The sequence below is a fragment of the Ictalurus furcatus genome, chromosome 21 (genome assembly GCF_023375685.1).
Source record: "Ictalurus furcatus strain D&B chromosome 21, Billie_1.0, whole genome shotgun sequence".
Lineage (NCBI taxonomy): Eukaryota > Metazoa > Chordata > Actinopteri > Siluriformes > Ictaluridae > Ictalurus > Ictalurus furcatus.
The window spans coordinates 7284925-7309025 of record NC_071275.1 but is presented as its reverse complement, the minus strand read 5'-3'; the positions used below and the strand labels follow the sequence as shown (position 1 = coordinate 7309025).

General features: G+C 38.6%; 1 protein-coding gene across 2 annotated transcripts in view; it reads left to right on the top strand.

Moving 5' to 3' along the window:
- LOC128625228 (E3 ubiquitin-protein ligase RNF123) overlaps nucleotides 1–24101 on the top strand; it is a 155424-nt gene that overhangs the window by 10768 nt on the left and 120555 nt on the right. For both annotated transcript variants that reach the window (XM_053653407.1, XM_053653406.1), the window contains exons 14-24: nucleotides 50–142; nucleotides 994–1069; nucleotides 1838–1953; nucleotides 4222–4321; nucleotides 4639–4700; nucleotides 4953–5024; nucleotides 12972–13092; nucleotides 14612–14713; nucleotides 21739–21839; nucleotides 22926–23118; nucleotides 23593–23738. In XM_053653407.1, coding sequence (XP_053509382.1) covers nucleotides 50–142; nucleotides 994–1069; nucleotides 1838–1953; nucleotides 4222–4321; nucleotides 4639–4700; nucleotides 4953–5024; nucleotides 12972–13092; nucleotides 14612–14713; nucleotides 21739–21839; nucleotides 22926–23118; nucleotides 23593–23738 — 1182 coding nt within the window. The remainder of the gene's footprint in view (nucleotides 1–49; nucleotides 143–993; nucleotides 1070–1837; nucleotides 1954–4221; nucleotides 4322–4638; nucleotides 4701–4952; nucleotides 5025–12971; nucleotides 13093–14611; nucleotides 14714–21738; nucleotides 21840–22925; nucleotides 23119–23592; nucleotides 23739–24101) is intronic.

The window sequence follows — 24101 nt, the reverse complement described above, 5'->3', positions numbered from 1 at the left end:
ATTGACGTTTGCTTATTGTGGTTTCTTTGTGTCTTCATTCCTCTGGCAGGACTTTGAGGTTAACGAGTGCCTGAAGCAATTGATGATGTCGTTGCTCAGGGCGTACCGTTTCTCACCCATCATCCCTGACCTCGGCTTCCAGGTAAGACACAGTAGCCCTCTGGGGGGAAACCATTCTGCCCTTGCTGACAGAATCATTGGAATAAATTGTTAATGTGTGCAGTACTGTACAGGAACTTGATTATTTCTCTGTTGATTTTGTTTTATGTTTTGGATTGTTGTTTTGTTGCTTTTTTTTCTATCTTTTTGTAAATCTGAGGCATTTTTTTTTTTTTTTACCTTATTTTACTTTATTTTCTTTTGCTTTTTTATCTTGTTTTTGTTTTGTTTGTTTTTTTGTTTTTTGCTTTCTTTAATATTTTTGCTTTTTGCTTTGCTTTGCTTTGTTTTGCTTAGCTTTGCTTTGCCTTGCTTTGCTTTAATTTTATTTGCTTTGGATTTCTTTCCTTTACCTTGCTTTGCTTTGTTTTGCTTCGCCTTGTTTTGCTTTGCCTTGTTTTGTTTTGTTTAGCAGGTGCTTGTGTGCAGTGTGATCATGGTGAAGCTTAAAATTTTTAAAATTCTTAAAAATAAATAAGTACTATCATTATCAAATGTGTTGTCTGTTAAACTCTTTGTTGTCATTGAAACTGGGAGATAAGAGTCAGATTAGTCAATTCATATTTAATCAATAGATTCAATCAGTGGTCCAATCAATAATCCATCAGTAAAGAAATTTAGTTACTTTATAACTTTTTAAACATTGTTATCAGAAATACAGTATGATAATGTATATAAAACTTGTGTGGAAATGGACATTAATTGGAGTAAAAGTAAAGGATTCACGTACACCATCAAAAAAAAAGTGGTCTAATAAGCCTGCTCATTGTCAAGCCAATTACAGTGAGATTGAATGGACTTAATTCTGAAATTATTTCATGTGTTTTCTTCTAGATTCACTATCTGCGCTTGACAACTGCCATTTTACGCCATGAGAAGTCTAGAAAGTACCTCCTAAGCAATGTATTATATCCTTCCAGGACCAGAAAGTACAGTATAATTCGTAAAAGTCAGCTGATAATGCAGGCAGAACTCTAGAGCAAACTGGAGCAAATGTAATATGTATGGATGAAGGATTCAGTGAAGCCATAGACGTTGAAAACAAAACTAAGCTTCACTGAAGACAAAAAAATGTATCTGATAGAGGCTTGAAATGCTTTTCATGTAAGGAATAAAACCCTTGGGGATGTGCTGTTATAGGAAAATAATCAGTGATGGGTTGGTGGGATGCAGCCTGATGCGAAGCTGAGTTACTGTTATCACCCAGGTTGATTCTTTTCCAATAAAAGTGTTTTTATTCCTCGTATACTCCAGCAGTGTGAAATTACAGTTATATTAATTTAAGAATATCATATTCTACTTTACGTCCATTTATAGTTAACCTTATATGTCCAAAATGTAATCTGTGAATTAATGTTACTATAGAAACGATAACATAGTAGAAAGAGCATATTTAATATAAACATGCTGCAGTTAAAGAAAATGAATCAACACCTTCTGTCCAATCAAAATCAAGAATTCGACAGAGCTGTTGTATACAGTAGTACGAGGTAACTCTGAGTTCAGAGTTACACTGTTGTTAGTGTAGATAAAACTTAAACATAACTTAACTTGTGAGTTGATTTATTACAGAAAGTGTAGACATTTTAATCCAAGCACATTATGAGCAGGAAGTTCTTCCTCAGACCTTCCTGTTTCATTTGCCAAAATTGTTGAAAGTTCCTTGACATGGTCACATTCGACGTGCTGCGCTCCGTGGTGTTTTTCTACATCAAGACTCCTCTAAGGGTGAAGGAGGCTGGTTTGGAGGAGCTCATCCCCACCACATGGTGGCCAACACACTTTGACAAAGAGGTGAGGACTTATAGATAAAGCTGTTCACCCTTTGTTTGGGAATTCAGCTTGGTTATGTAATATGTTTAATTTGCTTTGTTTATTCAAGAGAGATGATTTTATCGTAAGTCATGTGCAGTGAGGTAGAGTTACAATCCAAGCAAAGAGCTGACCAAATGAAGGTTAAAGGCCTTGCTTAAGGGCAAAGTTCTGAGCTTTGAACTCCCCAGCTTCTAGTGAATAGCTTACAGGAATAATTTGGTGAAAAATGTACAATTTTACATTATTTTTCCAAATGTAATCAATCAGCCAACACCTCTTTGCTTCTTAAGGGTGCTTTCACATGGTTTTAATTAATTATTTAATTAATTACATTTTTGGACCAAGGCACTTACCAGTCCTAGCTACTATTGGCTCACTACCTAGCCTAGCTTACTATCTAAATGAGTTTTATTATTATCATGCAAGGAGTTTGAAAATCTTCCGGAAGTAGTAGACCATCTGGGTACCTTTTTAACATACTACGATTTGGGACACACTAATTGTAATCTCGGATACTGTTTAGGATGGATAGTAGGCCTATTGGGACACAGCACTAGTGTGAAAGCAACCGTAGTTTTGCACTGGAGTTTTGCAGTTTAGGTAACAAGTAATGGAAGGACACAGTAAGGACTTCGTGTTATTTCTAAATTTGAGCAAAACCTCACCATGTAGCTGAACGTTGGAATGTTATGGGAGTGGTCAACTTGGACAATCCAATGTGGTGTCATTCTGTGACAGATGTTTGTGGATGCCAATCCATTCCTGAGTAAACACACAATACAGTTCGTATTTATTTTATTGAAGCAAAAAAAATTGTCTTGCTGCATAATCCAGTTGCGCTTGAGTTTCAACTTACAAACTGAAGACCGGACATTCTCCTTTAGGATTTTCTGGTAGAGAACAGAATTCATGTTTCCCTCAATTAATGCAACTTGCCCAGGCCCTGAAGCAGCAAAGCATCCCCACACCATCACACTTCCACCACCATGATTGATGGTAGGTTTGATGATCTTTTTCTGGAATTCTGTGTTTAGTTTATACTAGATGTAACAGGACCCCTGTCTTCCAAACAGTTCCACTTTCGACTCATCAGTCCACAGAACATTCTCCCAAAAGGTTTGACAATCATCAAGGTGTGTTTTGGCAAAATTCAGATGAGCCTTAATGTTCTTCTGGGTTAGCAGTGGTTTTCACCTCACCACTCTTCCATGGATGCTATTTTTTCACAGTGTCTTTCTGATAGTGGAGTCATGAACAGTGACCTTTACTGATGCAAGAGAGGCCTGTAGTTCCTTTGATGTTGTCCTTGGCTCTTCTGTGACTTCCTAGATGAGTCATTGCTGTGCTCTTGGAGGAATTTTGGAAGGTCGGCCACTTCTGGGAAAGTTCACTACAGTGCCAAGTTTTTCCATTTAGAGATAATGGCTCTCACTGTGGTTCCTTGGGTCCCAGAGCCTTTGAAATAGCTTTGTAACCCTTCCCAGACTGATTTATTTCAATCACCTTCTTCCTTTTCTGGAATTTCTTTCAACTTTGGCATAATGATCAGGCCTGGTTAGGTCTAGTCCAGCTGAATTATGAATGCAGTTTTATAGATTTGGGGAATTAGTAACTACAGGGTGAAAATACATTTTCACACAGGCCCAGTTGGTATTAGATAACTTTTTTTGCTTCAATAAATAACATTATCATTTAAAAACTGTATTTTGTGTTTACTCAGGTTGATTTTGTTTTATCTTAGATTTAGTTTTTATTTCTGAAACAATATGTAATATGAGATATACAGAAAAACAGAAGAAATCAGGATGAGAGGAAATACTTTTTCACAGCACTCTATATCATGAAACAGGTTTTAAGATTGACGTATATTACTTCGTCCAAGATTGACGTATGTTAGCTTCTTCATAGCTCCAGTGCAACACTAAAAAAAGCAAATGTCAGCCGCCAATCGTTTTTTTTGGGGGTAAGTGGAAATGAGATTTTTCAAGTTTTCAAACCATTAGGCAGCTCTCAGACATGGGTAAGCGCTTCATGAGAACATCTGAAAACGGTTTCGTGTTGCCTTAAAGTGCTCCAAAATCTTACATCCTTTTTTTTTATTTTTATTTTTTTAAATCCTGCTGTAAAACAAACTTTCTCATTCTACATTAGACATGTAGAACTCTTGATTTATGTATGTATGGTAGAAATTGTTAACTGTAAGCCACTTGAGATATTAGTGTCCTTTAATTTTTGGTCTGTATGCAGGGTAAGGACGAAAAGGACCCGAGACATGAGAGCGCGGAGGAGAGACTCAGACGGCGAGCATACGAGCGAGGATGTCAGAGACTCAAAAAGAGGATTGAGGGTATTAAACACACTTAGACCAATCATAACAAGTAATATTCCTGTTACATTCATTTATTCATTCTATGCCCAGATTTTTAATTTTTTAAATTTTTTTTTTCCAATTTGAGATTTTTGCACATATTGCAAATTAAATTATATGAGAAGGCTATTATTATTATTATTATTATTATTATTATTACTTTTTCTTTTTACCCTTTTTCTGATTCACATTATTATTAGTTATTATTTTTATTTTCTATTTTCAGTGCAAGCTTAAATCACTATTCTTATACCTTACTGGTATCACCCTTTCTGTGTGTGTTTGCGTGTGTGCAGTGGTGGAGGAGCTGCAGGTTCAGATCCTGAGGCTGATGCTAAATAACAAGGACAAAGGGACGGTATGTGAACCGAGCGGCCGTGTTTATAACACTTCACTGCCGTCAGCAGTCACAGCTGCGATTTTTATGGGGCATCATCTGCACCCTTGTTTTATCGCCCCAGACCTCCTTTAATCACCTCTATCCTTGTTTAATCGTCTCACTCCTTGCTGACATGAGAATGTTTTAAGCACATTGAGGCATGACACATTTACGTCCATTTCCGTTTTTTTTCTTGCTGTATTTAATTATGTTCACATGTCTCCACCGCAGGGCGAAGCTTCTCGATACATTTTCCTCAACAAATTCCGCAAATTCCTACAGGAGAACGCAAGCAACCGTGGGGTAAGAGCTCTGAGAAAATCCCTGGTACAATAACTGTACAACCCAATAGCACTGTTTTCACTTTGCCATATTAAATACAGTCCCGTCCGAAGCTATTTGAACGGCAAGGCCAATTCATTCATTTATTTGTGCTATACACCAGACATTTGGGTTTGAGATCTTAAGATGGATATAAGACGAGAGTTTAGGATTTCAGTTTTTATTTCCTGGTATTTACATCTAGATATGTTAAACAACATTAAACATAGAACCTTTTGTATCAGACCAACCCATTTTAGGTGAGCAAAAGTATAGGTACAGATAAGTCTTGAAGTAAATTAGTTGCATAGCCGTTGTTTACAATAACTGCATCAAGCCTGCTACTCACTGACGTCAACTGTCGGTTTCGTCTTTTGTGATGCTTTTACCGCAGCCTTGTTCAGTTATTGTTTGTTTCGGGGCATTTCTCCCTTCAGTCTCCTCTTCAGGAAGTGAAATGCTACTCAACTGGGTTAAGGTCTGGTGAAAGACTTGGCCAACTTCCTTGATAAAGTCCTTTGTTGGGTTTGCAGTGTGTTTTGAATCATTGTCTTGCTGCATGTTAAAGTTCCCTCCCGATTAATTTGGATGCATTTCGCTGTAAATTGGCAGATAAAATATTCCTATAAACTTCTGAATTCATTCTGCTGCAAACATCATGAGTTACATGATCAATAAAGATTAGTGAGAATGTTCCAGAAGCAGCCATGCAAGCCCACGCCATGACACTACCTCCACCATGTTTCACAGATGAGCTTGTATGTTTTGGATCATGAGCAGATCCTTTCTTTCTCCACACTTTGGTCTGTAGTAACTAAATATTTTGTGGACATTATAGAAATGATTATTATTATTAACAAAGAATCCATGCAGCATGTCATTCTATAATGGGTTAAAAAATTGCCAGATTGCTGTGGTATACAGTGAGGGGAAAAAAGTATTTGATCCCCTGCTGATTTTGTACGTTTGCCCACTGACAAAGAAATGATCAGTCTATAATTTTAATGGTAGATTTATTTGAACAGTGAGAGACAGAATAACAAGAAAAAAATCCAGAAAAACGCATGTCAAAAATGTTATAAATTGATTTGCATTTTAATGAGGGAAATAAGTGTTTGACCCCTCTGCAAAACATGACTTAGTACTTGGTGGCAAAACCCTTGTTGGCAATCACAGAGGTCAGACGTTTCTTGTAGTTGGCCACCAGGTTTGCACACATCTCAGGAGGGATTTTGTCCCACTCCTCTTTGCAGATCTTCTCCAAGTCATTAAGGTTTCGAGGCTGCCGTTTGGCAACTCGAACCTTCAGCTCCCTCCACAGATTTTCTATGGGATTAAGGTCTGGAAACTGGCTAGGCCACTCCAGGACCTTAATGTGCTTCTTCTTGAGCCACTCCTTTGTTGCCTTGGCCGTGTGTTTGGGTCATTGTCATGCTGGAATACCCATCCACGACCCATTTTCAGTGCCCTGGCTGAGGGAAGGAGGTTCTCACCCAAGATTTGACGGTACATGGCCCCGTCCATCGTCCCTTTGATGCGGTGAAGTTGTCCTGTCCCCTTAGCAGAAAAACACCCCCAAAGCATAATGTTTCCACCTCCATGTTTGACGGTGGGGATGGTGTTCTTGGGGTCATAGGCAGCATTCCTCCTCCTCCAAACACGGCGAGTTGAGTTGATGCCAAAGAGCTCCATTTTGTGGATGGTCTCATCTGACCACAACACTTTCACCCAGTTGTCCTCTGAATCATTCAGATGTTCATTGGCAAACTTCAGACGGGAATGTATATGTGCTTTCTTGAGCAGGGGGACCTTTCGGGCGCTGCTGGATTTCAGTCCTTTACGGCGTAGTGTGTTACCAATTGTTTTCTTGGTGACTATGGTCCCAGCTGCCTTGAGATCATTGACAAGATCCTCCCGTGTAGTTCTGGGCTGATTCCTCACTGTTCTCATGATCATTGCAACTCCACGAGGTGAGATCTTGCATGGAGCCCCAGGTCGAGGGAGATTGACAGTTCTTTTGTGTTCCTTCCATTTGCGAATAATCGCACCAACTGTTGTCACCTTCTCACCAAGCTGCTTGGCAATGTTCTTGTAGCCCATTCCAGACTTGTGTAGGTCTACAATCTTGTCCCTGACATCCTTGGAGAGCTCTTTGGTCTTGGCCATGGTGGAGAGTTTGGAATCTGATTGATTGATTGCTTCTGTGGACAGGTGTCTTTTATACAGGTAACAAGCTGAGATTAGGAGCACTCTTAAAGGGAGTGTGCTCCTAATCTCAGCTCGTTACCTGTATACAAGACACCTGGGAGCCAGAAATCTTTCTGATTGAGAGGGGGTCAAATACTTATTTCCCTCATTAAAATGCAAATCAATTTATAACATTTTTGACATGCGTTTTTCTGGATTTTCTTGTTGTTATTCTGTCTCTCACTGTTCAAATAAACCTACCATTAAAATTATGGACTGATCATTTCTTTGTCAGTGGGCAAACGTACAAAATCAGCAGGGGATCAAATACTTCTTTCCCTCACTGTAGAAGGGATAGATCCTTGATAATCCTTATTTAGTAATCCCAGTTTAGGCAGCTCCAGTTTAACTCTAATGGGAGGCATTTATTGTGTTTTCAAAAGTACTCTGAACTACAAAGTAGGTTTCGACAAGACAAAACAGTTACAAGTCCATTTTTTTTACCCTGACATTTCTGTTATTACTTCCATCTCTGTGAAGAGCTTCTGTCCTGAGGAAACATTTCATGCCATTTTGTATGACACCACAGAAGCACTCATTCAGTCTCTCTAAAATGTTGGGAGAGTTAAAAAAAAAAAAGATTTTTGTCTCCTCTTATATTATGGGCAGCTCAGTGTTGTGGTGTAATTGAACACTGGTCCATTTGTGCACTGTATACGTCTTAGCAAATTATCTGTGATGATGAGTTTTGGGGTAGGGGAGGGATATAAAAATTGGGGTAGAGGGTGAGTCTGTTCAGGCACTGTTTATCAGAGCTTGTACACTAGCCAGCTATTTCGGTGCTTTTCCTGCTATATTACTCTCATGCTGTCCTTTTACACCACATTCAACACAGTGCCTTGCAGAAGTAAGTGTCACCCCCTTGATACTTCCACATTTTGTAGTGCTACTATCAGAAATGTCATGATCTACACAAAATAGCCTATAATATTGAAATGGGGGTTCACATATTTATTTACAAATAAAAAAAAAACCTTAAAAGTTGATTGCATAAGCATTCAACCATTACGATGAAATCAATAAATTAGCTCTGGTACAACCAGGCTCTGTCGGAAGTCATATAATTAGAAGATGCACCTGTAAATAGACGTGTTCCTGGAAGGCTCCATAGTTTGCTAGAGAACATACCTAAACAATCAGCATGAATACATAGGAGCTATCAAAACATGTTTCAGATGCAACCATGAGGCCAAAGGTAACACTCAACATAATGCTGCTACCACCATGCTTCACTACAGGGATGGTGTTCACATTTTGATGAGCCGTGTTGGGATTCTGCCAGATGTAGTGCTTTGTGCCAAGCATCATCAAACCACCGTGTCTTTTGGCAAGCTGAAAATGTGATTTCATACGGCCCACTCTTCGTTAAAGCTCAGGTTTGAGATGTGTCTGGGCTATAGTTGTCCTGTGAAGAGGTTCTTTCATCTGAGCTGCGGATCTCTTCAGCTCATTTAGAGCTATTCTTGGCTTCTTGGTTGCTTCTCTTGCAACCAAGAGAAGTTTTTCTTGCAACCAGGCACAGTTTTTTTTTTCCAAGATGGCGCCAGCGTACCTGTCGGCATGCCGTCTCTGTTATCTTTCCCGTCTATTACAGTTTGTTCTATCTGTTTTGTCTGTTCGTCTGGCATCTCTGCTGTTTTTACTGTGTATCGTGTCACACTGGTATCATGTAGATTCAGTATTGACCTACAATCGTCAAGCTTTGCTTAACATCAGAAGCCATATGGGAGCTCATCTGCGATGTTGTCCTACTCTGTATTCTTGTTTTCAATCCTCGTCCAGCCGACCCGCGGTGGAGTGCGCTCGCCGGCTACCTTGCTGCTTTCCTGCTCTAAGGAAGCGCCGCAGGAAGAGAGGGAATCATGCTGGTGTTCGGGTGAGAATCAGACGGACAATCGCTTCCTCCAGACAATCGATTGAGTTTCCCTTAAGCTTGGAAGGGCTCCACTTGACACGACGGTCATGGGATTACAGATATGTTTTTCATCTGCCTATTTTCCCGGACTTCCTACATTCGTCTAATTGTTCTACTCCTCCATGATTACGGATTCGTCAGAGAAGAGTGAACTGTTTAAATCTCCGACAACTGGAATTCGTTTCACCGGATTGGACCTCGCTACCTCAGTCTCCTATGAAGATGGCCCTGGTTAATGCTAGGTCCGTGTGCAACAAAACTTTCATTTTAAATGACTTTTCTACCAGGGCCGTAACCTGGATAATATCCGTAACCTGGATATTTTATTCCTGACGGAGACCTGGGTTAGTCCTGGTGAGTCAACCGTCTTCGAGGAACTCTGTCCACCGAACTGTTGTTTTATTAGTACTCCAAGGCCTTCTGGTAAGTCAGTCACTGAACATTCGGAGAGTTTCTATTGGGAGTTACTCGTCGTTTGAGGTACAGTGTGTTGTGTTAGAGTCGACCTCTTCCACGCTATTCTGTGCTTTGATCTATAGGCCACCTAACCTGGACAATGCCTTTTTAAGTGATTTTTGTGATTTTTTAACTTCTATTGTTCCGTTGTATGATCGTTTGTTATTATTGGGTGATTTTAATGTGCATGTCTGCTGCCCTGGTCGACCCTTGGTTACTGAATTTTGTAATATCTTGGATTCCTTTGGTTTTATTCAACACATAAATCAGGCAGCTCATGTCCTTGGTCATACACTAGACCTTATATTGTAATTTGGAACCGCTGTTGATAATGTTAATATTGAAGATGCTTCCTTCTCTGATCACAAGCCTATTGTTTTTAATGTCCCTGCTGCCAGCTCTGCCGTTATGACTAGGCCTTCAGGATATTATTCTCGTTGTATTAATTCACTCACTGCCTCTCAGTTTAGTGAAAGTTTTCTAGCTAATGCTGTTGAAACATCTGTCTTGAGTGCTGCAGAGACTTCTTCTGGCCCTGATGATTTGATTGCCTTATTTTATACATTTTGCTCCAATATTTTACACTCCATTGCCCCTTTTAAGCTGAAGCAACCAAATCGTACATCTTATTACTGGCTCGACGATAATACTCGTTCTCTCAGCAAGGCTTGTCGTAGAGCTGAGCGGAGATGGAAGCATGATCAGTTAACTGTGTCCTTCCAGATTTTTAAAGATTGTTTGTTTAAGTTTCAGAGTGCAGGAAAGTCAGCTAGGTCTACTTATTTCTCTGACTTAATTGCTACACACTGTCATAGACCAAAGATCTTATTCACCACAATAAATTCAATTATTAATCCGAGTTGCCAATTCCATGGGGAGCCCTCGGCTGAACTTTGTGAGAAGTTTTTTAATTTTTTTGCTGATAAAGTAATTACTATTCGTTCTTCCTTCACTTTGCATTTATCAGACCTGTCCCCAAATTCACTGGCTTTACTGGTTTCATTTGATCAATTTGAACACATTTCTCTAAAGGAACTGTGTGATCTGGTTAACCAGATGAAAATATCATCCACGCCACTTGATGTTGTTCCCGCTGTGCTTATGAAAGCAACCTTTTCTGAAATTGGCCCCAGTATCCAAGTGTTGATAAATTCTTCTTTGGATGCAGGGGTGGTCCCAAATTGTTTTAAGCATGCTATTGTTCAACCTTTACTTAAGAAACAGGGTTTGGATGAAGGTTGCCTTAATAATTATCGGCCTGTCTCTAAGCTACCGTTTCTGTCAAAGCTGCTTGAGAAAGTAGTACAATCTCAATTGCTCCTGTTTTTAAACTCAGCTATGTTATTTGAACCTTTACAATCTGGTTTCACTGCTTTTCATAGCATGGAGTCTGCTTTGTTAAAAGTGTCCAATGACATTTTACTAACAGTGGATGCTGGTAAAAATACTGTGTTGATGCTACTAGATCTTACAGCTACCTTTGATACTGTAGACCATTACATACTTCTCTGGCGCTTAGAGCATCTGTTTGGTATCAAGGGCACCGCCCTACAATGGCTCAGCTCATATCTTAAGGACAGGTCTTTCTCGGTATCGTTGGGTAATTTCTGCTCTTCTTCTAGTCCTATTATTAGTGGTGTTCCTCAAGGCTCCATTTTGAGCCCACTTCTTTTTAATTTATATATGCGGCCATTGGGGAATATTATTAGGGCTCACAATGTCTCTTTTCATTTATATGCTGATGATACCCAGTTGTACATTCCTTTGAAAGCTGGTGACTCCATTCAGCCATTGTTGGACTGTCTGGATGACATTAAAAAATGGTTGACGACTAATTTCCTCCGACTTAATGAAGACAAAACTGAAATAATTGTTTTTGGCCCCCTGAGATTGAGAGATGGTCTCATTAACGAGCTCCATAAACACTTTCCCTCAATTTCTTCCCAGGTTCGGAACCTTGGCTTCATTCTGGACTCAGAATTATGCATAACCAAGCAGATAAATTTGGTCATTAAGACTAGTTTTTATCAACTACGGATTATTTCAAAACTCAAAACATTTTTGTCTTTCCAGGATTTGGAGAACGTTATTCATGCTTTTATTACTTCTCGCTTAGATTACTGTAATTCATTATACTTGGGTCTTCCTCAGTCATCTCTGGCTCGTCTTCAGATGGTTCAGAATGCAGCTGCAAGGCTGTTGACCAGGGCAAAGAAGTTTGATCGTGTCACCCTAATTTTAGCATCGCTTCACTGGCTCCCAGTCCGGTTTAGGATTCAGTTTAAGGTTCTGATGTTTGTTTTTAAAACTCTTAATAATCAAGCTCCTTCGTATCTTGTGGATCTTCTTAATCCATATTCATCAAACAGATGTCTAAGATCTTCTGATAGGTTTCTTTTGCATGTCCCTCGTTCCCGGTTAAAAACAAAGGGGGATAGAGCTTTTGCTGTTGCTGCCCCCCGTCTATGGAATCAACTGCCACTGGACATCCGCCTTGCACCTTCTGTTACTACTTTTAAAAATAGGCTTATATAATAGGCTTATAAAATAGGTGGGTAATGAATATTTATGCAGTTTGTGCATGTGTAAAATAAATAAATAAAAATTTAAATTACAATTAAGTTAAGTAATTATGAAATAATTAAGTAATTATTTTTCCCTCACTTCAGTATTATTGGATTTTGTATACGTTTTTGACATTCAGTATAATCTCAATAAAGTTCATTTCAGTTCCATGTTGTAGCACTACAAAATATGAGAAAGTTCAAGGAGAAGGGAGTGAATACTTATGTAAGGCACTGTATTTAGAATTTTAGAAACGACATATTTCTATCCATGGCCTATAAACATTTGAACACTTGATACTTGAATATTCCACCTCTAAGATAATCTTTCCAATTATGGTTTTCTATGAGTATTCAATATGTTTCCAGTTGCTATCATTTTTTTGCAGTGAATATAAAACAGTGGTGTCTCATTCCTGCGTCATTGAAAATTTTTTTTTTTTTTTTTTTTTAACACTACATCTGCACTCTTTAGGCTAATAACCGCGTTGGTCTTGCTGACTAGTGTGTGATTCACTCGTGTGTGAGGCTTCTAAAATAGTGTTTTGCAGTCGATTCCAAAATGTCCACAGTTTGTGAAGCATAATGTTTTTAATATGGTTTAATCCTAAACTAATTCATCTCAGTATTTTTAGCTGAAAGAAAAAATGCAGTATTACTACTCCGATTAACCGCTCATGGAGTTACGGGTCATGCGCAGCGATGTGGTGTGTATATATAAATGAATCTTTCTCTATCTCTGATTAGAACCCGACGGTGTTGTGCCCTCCGGAGTACATGGTGTGCTTCATGCATCGGCTCATAACAGCAGTCAGGGGCTACTGGGACGAAGGAAAACGCAAGAGGCCAGGAGCCATTAGCAGTGAAGGTGAACACACACACACACACACATATACGTTCTCATTCTGCATGCGTTAAACTCTGTTATGGTCTGGCATCACTTCTACATCACTTTGGCCATAATGGTTGGGTTGGAAGCCAAATTCAGTTATGCTACTGTTTTAGCACTGTAAAACACAGATGAGCGGAAAGTGGAGATGTCGAGAGGAAGCTTCTATTCATTCGGTCAATACTACTTGACGCCTATTAAGGCTATATCTCCTGACCTTTCATCCTACCTTCCTGCCTTACTTATTTACTTACTTACTTTGATGCTCCTTTTCCACTGAGACAGAGATGGTGAGGCTTCAGGAACTCATCAAGTTTCGTTAAGAAGTGGCTCGGGTTTCCTTAAGTTAAGTTCCGAACCATTACAGCAATCACGCATAAGAATTTCCTTTTCCATTGTGAAGACTTTTGTGTCTGAAAACTTAGTGACATCAATAAGTTAGACTTTTATAAAGAGCTGACACTGGAAACTAAGTTTTTAGATGCCAAATAGACTTCTCCTCACTGAAAACCCTAAAGATTTGCTTGTGAATTCAAGTCCATCTTTCAAGTCCCTGTGATTGAATTGTTGCTATAGAAACAATAATGTTGCAGAAACTGCTGATCAGAGAAGAATTGCCAGACTGGTTCCACCTGAAAGGAAGTCTGTGGTAAATGATCTAATTCATCTTTTCAACCATGAGGAGAAAAGTATCTCAGAACATTGGAGCTCATCCCCTTCAAGGTTTTACGTGTTGCTTTTCTATTCAGGATGGTTGGAATGAGTGGTCATGTGATATACCGTAGACTTCCTTCCAGTTCCAAGAAATCTGCCCTTTCTCCTCTGACCTCGCTCATCACCAGGGTGTTTCCATCTGCAGAACCATCACTCACTGGATGTTTTTTTTCCTTCTTTTTTTTGTGTGTGCACCTTTCTATGTAAACTCTAATGACTGTTGTTCATGAAAATCTCAGGAGATCAGCAGTTTCCAAAACACTCGCAGAACTCGTCTGGCACCAACAGCCATGCTACAGTCAAAGGCAATGAAATCACATTCTGCTATTTGATGTGAACGTTAACTGAGGCTCCTGTCCTGTATGTGCATGATTTGTTATGCTTTGCACTGCTGCCACATGATTGGCTGATGTACATCACATTGTAATGGTGATGGATGAAATGATGTAGTTGTAATGGCGATGAAGTCTTCCAGATCGACAGCTTTTTTTTGTTTTGTTGGCGTAGGAATCAACACCAGTGTCATGTCGGTGGAAAAGAGCTATAAATGGAAATATACTGTACATGGAGAAACTATATATAGAAAATTGTAAGCGATATTGAACCGCTCCTTGAGATTGCAGTTCACAATGTAATATGTGATGTATTGCACTGTGGAAATGTTTAATCTTCGAAGCTGTAAAAGTCCAAATTTAGTCCAGAAGTTGTTTGCCATGTTGTTTATCAGTTTTATGCTTTCCGCTGCTTGAGTAATGTTTCTTCTCCTTTATTTTGTTCATGATAGACGCCTACGTCCCCCCACAGCTTTTCTACAACGGGAAGGTGGACTACTTTGACCTGCAGCGGCTCGGAGGACTGCTCTCTCATCTTAAGAAAACGCTGAGAGGTTTGGAACATAAATTTGATTTCTTCCTGTCATGCTGTATCATCGTGTCGGTGCTTTATCTTTCAGAAGAGGAAAGACAAATACAGTAGGGAAGTTTCTCTGGCTTTAACAACTCAACTTGATTAGTTGATGATCCACTAGGGGGAGATGAAGGTTAATTTGTCGAGTCATTGGTGGCGTACAAGTCATTGAATGGCTTCCACATCTATAAAATTGACCTTTTCAGAGGAATACGATGTATCTGTTTGCTTTTTTGCTTCGTCTTGAGGATGCACTTAGCTTGCAAGATGCATATGTATTAAGTATTAACTTTCTGTTCACAGTCCATCATTAGTTCTATCAAATTGATAACAATACGTTCTGTACAAAAAGGAAATAAGATATTGTTGAGAAATTGATGAGCATTTCCCCCCTAAGCACGAGTCCTAGTTTAGAAGGATATGCTGGAAATTAGGATTTAATCTGTAGGATTTAGGAAGTGCAAAAAAAAAAATGTGCAGTAATAAATTAGGCTGTTCCAATTTTTTTTTTTTTTTTTTTTTTTGTCAGTTTATTGTTTATTGAAAACGTGACCATGTATAAACAAGATAAAATAGGAAAAAATAACAACCCAAGTAAATGAAATTAGTGCAGGAACACATACCTGCCCCAAAATACCCCAAAACAAACAAACAAAAAAACACCAAAAAAAAAAGAATAATTCGCTCACACAAAAAACACCACAAGCATTAAATGAACTGTACATAAAAGCTACAGTGCACCAACACCCTGTACATATTAAGTAAATATACTCCAAACATTAAAGAATTTCTCAACAGACCTCGTAAATTGTAAATAAAAATCTGGGCATAGATCATTTTTCTAATGCAGAAGTTATAAATGCCTGGCAAGGTGAGATACATACTCTTGGATAAGTCAATACCCTCTGGTATTACACTAAAGAGGCTGACTACAGGATCGGGATCTAATGATACGTTTGTCAATTGTGAATATGTTTCAAATATGGATGCTCAAAGACAGGACATGACCAAAATGAAGGGAACATTCACTTAAACATATTCAGGCATGGAACAACCTGAATTTGCAACAGGCCATTCCTTATACGGATGAATGAGGAATGGCCTGAGAAATAAGTCAGCTCATAGTTAATCACCAAACTCTATTCCTAGGTCACTCTCCCAGAGCATGCTTTTATTATGGAGAGGGAAACCTGGTCAGTCTACATAAAACCTGTTTATAATTTGGATGTATTTCCATATGTGTCATGGTTTAATATAATTTCAAAAAAGAAATTGAGAAGATTGTTCTGTTTGTCTATGTTGTAGACCAATCTTGAAATGGTTGCTTTGAGGCACTTGAGCAGTTTAGCTCTACTTTTCAGATCATCAATAACACAGAATGAAGCACTCTGAGGCACACATTACTTTCATTTTCTTGTGAAACTTTTGCAGCACTTTTTGTCCCTTTCCTATCGATCTTCTTGCCACTTCTAGCAAAGTGATGTGGATCGAAAAGCTGTCGATTAATTAGCAAATGGAGAGCGAGTGCATCACGCAATACCCGCGATCATTCGGCGCAATCTGAGTCGGCCTTGCTCACCCGCCATCAGGAGGAAGTGAGGCTGCTGTGTTTTGATTTGTGACCTCGTAAAATTCGCAAGCTGATGGGGATGAGATGTATGCCAATGTCGGTTAGGACGGCTCAAATGCAGATGGGTATTGATTTTCCTGAAGGTGGGTTAGAACAGCTATGAAGAGGTCTGAATATAATGCCGAGGGGATTTTATATAGTTATATAAGTTATATTGGTGGGCAGGGAAAGAAAGAACAGCCTGTGACTGGTATTTTTTGATATTTTGTTTAAAATAAACAAACAAATAAATAAAATTGCTGCAGCGATTATGGGGCCAAGCACTTTCTGGCCTCACTCTTTAATGACAGAGGAAGACCAGAAGCCATTGGGCCATCATTGCTTCCATTCCATGTTGCCATTGAGATGTACTAAATTTGATGGCAATATGTCAGTCCACTGTTGAGATATGGCTTCACGTCCTGCTTCATGATCAGTTTTGTTTCTACATTATGGATGACCCGTGCTGAATATCAAAAATCCGAGACAGAGGTTTTATTCAGCATGGACTGACAGTGGTGCAGTGTTTCAGATATCACAAAGATTCTAGGTGAAAAAGCAAAAAAATTTCTAAGTTTTTGTTAAAATCTAAAATGGCTGACTTCCTCTTTTGCAATACTGAGTTTATAATGAGCAGCTCAAACGTTAGGAACAGTTTTGCTAATTTTTGAATTGCGGTGCCCCTTAGAGGTGCATTTAGACAAAACTTCTTGGAGTATAAATATAAAAAAAAAAAAAAACAAATTTCGGGTTCTGCTTTTCAGTGCTGATTCCTTGCTTACATTCTCATAGTCTGTAGCATGAGTGAAAACACAGGTAGGCAACATCACACAAGAGTAATTCCTGATCCTACAAGAACGAATAAAAAAAATAACCGGAACAATGAAGAAACAAGAAACCAAAACACGGACTTAAAGTTAAAAATGCATGATAAGATTTCGCGACAAGAAGCAGAAACAGCAGGGAGTACAGTACATAGAGAAACTATAAGTCAGTGGAAACAGGACTAACAGCAACACATGACATGAACCCAAAACAAACGGCACCTAAGCAATGCTTGTGGTGATCGAAACAACAAGGAGACAGGGAAATTGTTGCAATTTAAATCTAACTTAGAGTGTGGATTGGGACCAGAGTAAACATACAGATCCATGGGCCACTATTTCATCTTCCTAGTTCTTAACAAACTTTGGTAGCCAATAAATGATTCCACATTCACAAATTTATACCTAGTATACCAAGTTCCAAGTGTTTGTGGTAATACTGAAAAATCAAAGAATAACTGTGGAACAAACCTGATATGTAAAACATAATAAATTATAAAGTTTTAACCCCAGTCCGGAATCCTTGTTGGTGTTCGGATGTGCGTCCTGTCAGTCATTTAATAGACACTTTATTCTACAGGCCACCATGGGTCCCGGGGGGTGGAGCTTTGTGAACATGGATGGGACTGAGGGGTAGGCTCAAGGAGTTTAAAAAAAATTATTCAAATGTCTAATCGACCTACTTGTCTATCTACTTAACTGTTAAAGACCTAATCTTGATAGAAATTGACAGATCTTACCGAATGCACCTTTAAATTGAGTACCGTGCATAGAAATGTCAGAAGTGGTTTGTTTATTCACCTGTCGGTAAAATCAGCATGCTTATTATATATATTTTTCGAATACAATGCACTTGCATGATGTGCAAAGGAAAAACTCTCTGCGAACGAACCAAAAGAGCCAATCAGATGATCCGATTCCTGTCCAATCAAGGAACACTTAGAGCACCAAATGTGAAACCAACTGAGCTAAATAAAAAACAAGTCATGAAGTCATTAAAAGACCAATAGTGTGTACTTTAGAAAACTTTAGAAAATATGTCCTGTGTGAAAAACATAAGAAATATAAGCACACTTTTACCCTTTATCACATTTGCATACTTCAAAACAAAACAAAAAATGGTTGCATTATTGCTCAACAATCACTAAACCTCTTATTTACTATACTTCACAATACAAGCATAAGCATGTGCATCAGTTTTCCAATATTCGTCCACTTTTTTTTGATGCTTGATTAAACTCTTGATTACTTGTACGTGATGTCTCTTCGGTGTCTCGTTTGGAAAAACAGATTTTCCCGGCTAGCTAATTTGCCTCTGTCGTCTCCTGATTGAGTTCTTTCAGGTGCCTCTGATTGTTTCCATTGTTTTCGGCACTTAAATATGATTTTGACAGAGAAAAGCTGATTGAATGCCTATTTGCATTCTGTTCATAGTTTCGGAGTTGATGTGGATCTTCTGTAATATGCCGAACAGAAGGGCATCTGAAACGTGAACTTTGCGCTCTCTCTCACCGCTTGATGATATCGATTCATATTTAAGTTTTTTTTTTTTCTTCATCATGGCCTTTCTTTCTGTCTTCTTTTCCCCTTCAAATCTTTATGCCCTTTTTATTCACTTAAATGACTGAAGTGTGGTGTTTCACACGCTGCATCTTGTCGTAGTGATTTTCTCTGATGGGTTTGTAGGCCGGCTTCGATTCTTTCACAACATCATCTTTGTCATGATTGTTGGCGATTTTTCTGATAATGGTTATTGATGGCTGTTTTCTTCTGCAGGTTTGGCTGCATGCGCTTGTCTCGATTGGTCTCATTATATTAGATCGAGTTTTAAAGTTTGGGTTGATAAATGGACGGTATCAAATGGAGTTTATGTAGTTTCTCATTCCTCCAACTTTATCCAAACTGCTGTTGCCTCAAAGTAATGAAAACAGCTTGAGCTTGAATCGAGGGCTGCCATGTTCCTTCGCTAACCTTTTTACTTTCTTCATTAAGTTTAATGTCCTATTTGCCCGTGCCCCCCAGTATAAATCTCTTGATTTAATTCAGCTCTTCTCAGCCTGTAGGTGAGCAATGAAATAAACCCAAGATAAACTCCAGCCTTATGGACAATCCCACTACTTCCTAGATGAGCTTGGCACATGCAGCCTGCTTCTTCGCTCGGGGCCGAATTTACAACCAGGCGAATCCTCGTTGTTCCACACTTCTTGGCAAACCAACCCAACAATAAAGAGAACATCCCCTTCTAATTTATAACCCTTACACATGCGCAGATTTATTGCCGGGTGCCATAGCAAAGGTCTCTGAGAGGTCTCTTGCTCAGGTGTAATGAAGATTTTTACATGGTACAGGTAAATTCAACATTATTCAAGTTTCTCCTCAGGCTTGCAAATCACACCACATCAGCTTTGACAGAGGGTTTGGTGATGATACAGGCAGGAAATGTTATATGGTGGTTATTTTTGTGGCCAAAATAGGTCAGAACGCAGCTGTAGCCAGCAGACAAGTGCTTTTAAAATAAGTGGAAATGTTCTCAGAAGAAAAGTCACGCCACTCTGTACTTGCTGACCCGCGGTTGTGTGATCTGGCATTATCTAATGTAATGAGCGTCAGTATCCAAAGATGACTTAATATTTTCACAAAGTGGGTGATTTAATGATGTTATAATGATTAAAAAAAAAATTAGAATTATTAAGCATTTCTTTTTTTCATTGTTGCACTCATTTGTGATACAGATGTGACAACATTCATACTTAGAAAAAGCATCTGCTAAATGAATAAATATAAATGTATGTCTGTAACACTGACTTTCAACATACATAAAATGGATATTTTAGACATAAAACAATTACCAAAAGAATCACACAGAGAAAATAACTCGATTATTAACTTTAGTTTCACTGTAATTACTGAATAAAATCAATAATCAGAAAAGAATGTGTTTACGTGAGGAAAGGAGAAGTAGTTTTTGGGAATGGGATTTGGGAGAAGTAACATGTAGCTGATTGGAGATTAAATACAATTGATATAGTTTATTTTTAGTAATAATACATTTTTCTTCATACTACTTCATTCTTGTTTATCTTAAATTTTTTATTTATAGAATAAATACTTTATTTATAGTAAAGTGTTTTTTTTTTACAATTAAAAAAATATTTTAAATTCAATTAATTTTTTTTAATCAGTTAAAAAAATAATTCTATTATATTTATATGTATTTACTTTATATGCAATTTTTATTTGTTCGTTCATTCATTCATTCATTGAATATTGTAGGTTGAATATTACGGTATAAACTCTATACGGTGTACAGCAGCACGCCTCGCCTTCAACCAGCCCAAAAGGACCCATGTCACACTCGTCTTCATCTCCCTCCACTGGCTTCCTGTAGCCACCCTTATCAAATTCAAGGCCTTGATGCTCACGTACAAGACCTTGTCTGGAACAGCACCCCACTACCTCAACTCTCTCCTGAAGGCCTACGTTCCCTCACGCAATCTGCGATGGGTTAATGACCGACGCTTAGTAGTACCTACTCAGCATGGCTCAAGGTCCCTTTCCAGAACCTTCACACTAACTGTTCCTCAGTGGTGGAATGAACTTCCAACCTCAATCCGGATCGCAGAATCTTTCACTATCTTCAAAAAACAGCTAAAGACCCACCTTTTCCGTGAACACTTAACTAACCCCTAAAACGCCAACCCCACATTATCCTAAAAAAAAAATAAAAATTTTACTCTGGCTCTTACACCTCTACTCTGCACACTTTGAACTCAATTATAAATCTTGCATGGTAGCACTACTTGTATTGTTCTCTGCTTGATATATCGCTTTGCTTGTATTTCCTCATTTTAAGTCGCTTTGGATAAAAGCGTCTGCTAAATGAATAAATGTAAATGTAAATAAACGATTATCGGCACGTTTCTGATTGCAGTATATTTTAGTCATATATCCCATTACTCATAACTTGGTCGACTTTCAGTAGGAGTTTTGTGTTGTATCGTCACGATTGCGGGTCGCCCTCTTCACCTGTACTGCACTTAAATCCCCATACGTTTACATAATGCTGTTAATGCTGTTTGTGTTTCGTATTAATATTACTGTCAAGCATATAGCGGCCGAAATGAATGTAGAAGGACTGTTGTGTGTGTTCAAGCAGGAATATTTATTACTCTTAATATACATTTTTAATGCTGAGAGATTGGCTAGACTGTTCAATCAGCAAGGCATCTCCAAAAAGAAGTAGTACACAATTTTTCCCAAGGCGCTTCTCAAAAGCACAATGATGCATGACATGCAGAGTATTGATTTTACTTTGCTCCACATATACACAAACAAACACAATGAATAATACACGGTTATGTGTGGGAATTTAGAATTTTTTTTCCACTAATAAAGTCTTGGTGTGCAACTGTTTTGTCAGGTTCCCTAAAGGGACAGAATATAATGCGTGTCCAATGCTGTACCTTCTGTTCATTGAGAAAGTAATGCCTCTAATGAAGCTGAGAAAGCTAGAACAGTCACATACTGCTTGTGTGTGTGTGTGTGTGTGTGTGTGTGTGTTAATCTGTGCAGACGACCTGGCGGCTAAAGCCAACATCATTATCGACCCTGCGGAGATCCAGGCTGCGTCTATGGACGATCTGGATGAGGATGATGAAAGTGGAGCTGCTCAGGTAAAGCCTCTTTCACCTCTCTGCTCTTATGCGAATGCGTGTGAATGGAAAATGGTGCAGAAAGGGAGCATTCAAATAATCTGTGTCTTTGGACGTATTGTTTGTTCCTTCATATCATATAACTTGGTTTTGCAACTGATTTTCTTACCTTCCTTTGGCTCTGCTTAATTATATATGTTTCTGTTAAAATATGTCCTTTTGCCTTTTCATGACCAGGTGTAAGGAAAAAAAAAACACTTGAGGGTATGCTATTTTAGGAAACTTAGCAACGATGGGGTGGTGCGATATATGATATGACCTGACACAAAGCGCAGTTACTGTTGCCACCCTGACATTAACTATTTTCCAGTAATGGCACATCATGAAGTGTTTTATTTTCATATATATATATATATATATATATATATATATATATATATATATATATATATATATATATATATATATATATATATATATATGTATATGTGTGTGTTATGTATTAAAGAGTAACACAATATTATTTTTTTTAATCTGTTCATAGTCACATTTAATGTTGTAGGACATTTTGGATTTAGTTCCTTACATTGTAACAGCTGTAAACAGTTGTCCCCCCTTCATGAAGTTAATAAGCCAAAAAAGCATCTTGTCCTGTTACCAAGGAACTGCAAAGACCTCTGTCCTAAAGACTTTCCTGTGGTAGAAAATCACACCTCTTTACCATCTTTGCCTCTGACTGTTACAAAGCACTGGTAGTGGAGACTACTTCTAAAAATGCTAGAAAAAAAAATTCTCCTCTTTTCCATTCCTACAATTACATGGTTAACTGTATAAATATTGGCCATATACATAAATTACTGTGTAAAATAATGATGCTAAGCAAGAAGTGATATTTTGAGCTTACACATATTGGGGGCATTGTATATTTATTTTTACTTAAACACATTTTTAAATGTAAATAGTTCTAATTTTTTTTACATACTGCGGTTCTTTGCTACAAAACTGCTCTGTGCCTCGTCCTCTAACGGACCACTCGGACCGTTATTACGCATCATTGTTAAGGGGGCTAATAGTTATGGAGTTGTGCTTGTGTGTGTTTGTGTTCAGAGGCCGTCTGGTGCAGCAGCGATGGGTGGAGCTTTGGCCAGGCCGAGCTGGCTGAGTTCTCCCACTCTGGGCAGAGCCAATCGTTTCCTCAGTACGGCCGCTGTCAGTCTCATGACCCCACGGCGACCTTTGGCCCCCCCAGAAAAGGTCAAAGTGCGCACTCTGCCTGTGGAGCAGAGGACAGAAGAGGACAGTGAGTTGCTTAAACATCTAACGCTTCCTAGAACACTTGCTACAGAAACGGTAGACACAATTTAGGACTGTCGTGTTCATTGTTCCCAGTCTGCAAATACCATAAGCCATCTCTCGAGCTTTATACATGTATCATTTTGCACTTGAGAGAAGTCTATTTTAATCAAGATAGCACAGCATAATAATAAAGGCTTAATGTCACTGGTGCTTACATTACCCCTGAGTCCCTATAGGGCATAACAAAGCCCTGTCCACCTCCAGTACACTGCAATTTCCAGCCCTACAAAAGAAGTCAGCGGGAAACCAATTAGCTAGGCTAGGATTGGAAAGAAAAAAAAAAAATCACCTTCCCTGAGAGAAAAGGGTGCCACTTTTTTGAAACCTTTTCCGGTGGATAATCTGTTTTTCTTTTTAAAAACTCCTAACATCTTTTTTTCCCCCTCTCTCCTATATACCTTCACCCCTCCATCTCTAGTCGAGGGAAGCCATGGTAACGATGGGCTGTTGCTGGGGCGACCGTTGGAAGAGCCCGAGCAGCCAATCACGGAGAAGTCCCTGCTGGAGATCCTGGATGGAATTGTGATGATGTACAACCTGAGCGTTCACCAGCAGCTGGGCAAGGTGAGATCCCAGAGTGCACTTCAGACTTTCCCTGGAGCACAATGCTGGTGCACTAGACATCATGGAGGAAATGCTGTATCATCCTGCACGTTGCTTTGGGGTTCTCAAGGCTTGATGTTTCACTCCACTGTTTATGTATATTGATGGGATGTGAATTAAAAAAAAATGCTTTGATATGTGCAAATTTTACAGCTAGGCTAGAATGAGGGTCAGGACTAATATTGTGGAAAACGTTAGCATAATATACTTTTCAAAATCTTTTATATATATATGTGTGTGTGTGTGTGTGTGTGTATATATATATATAATATATATATATATATATATATATATATATATAATATGTATAAATATGTATATATA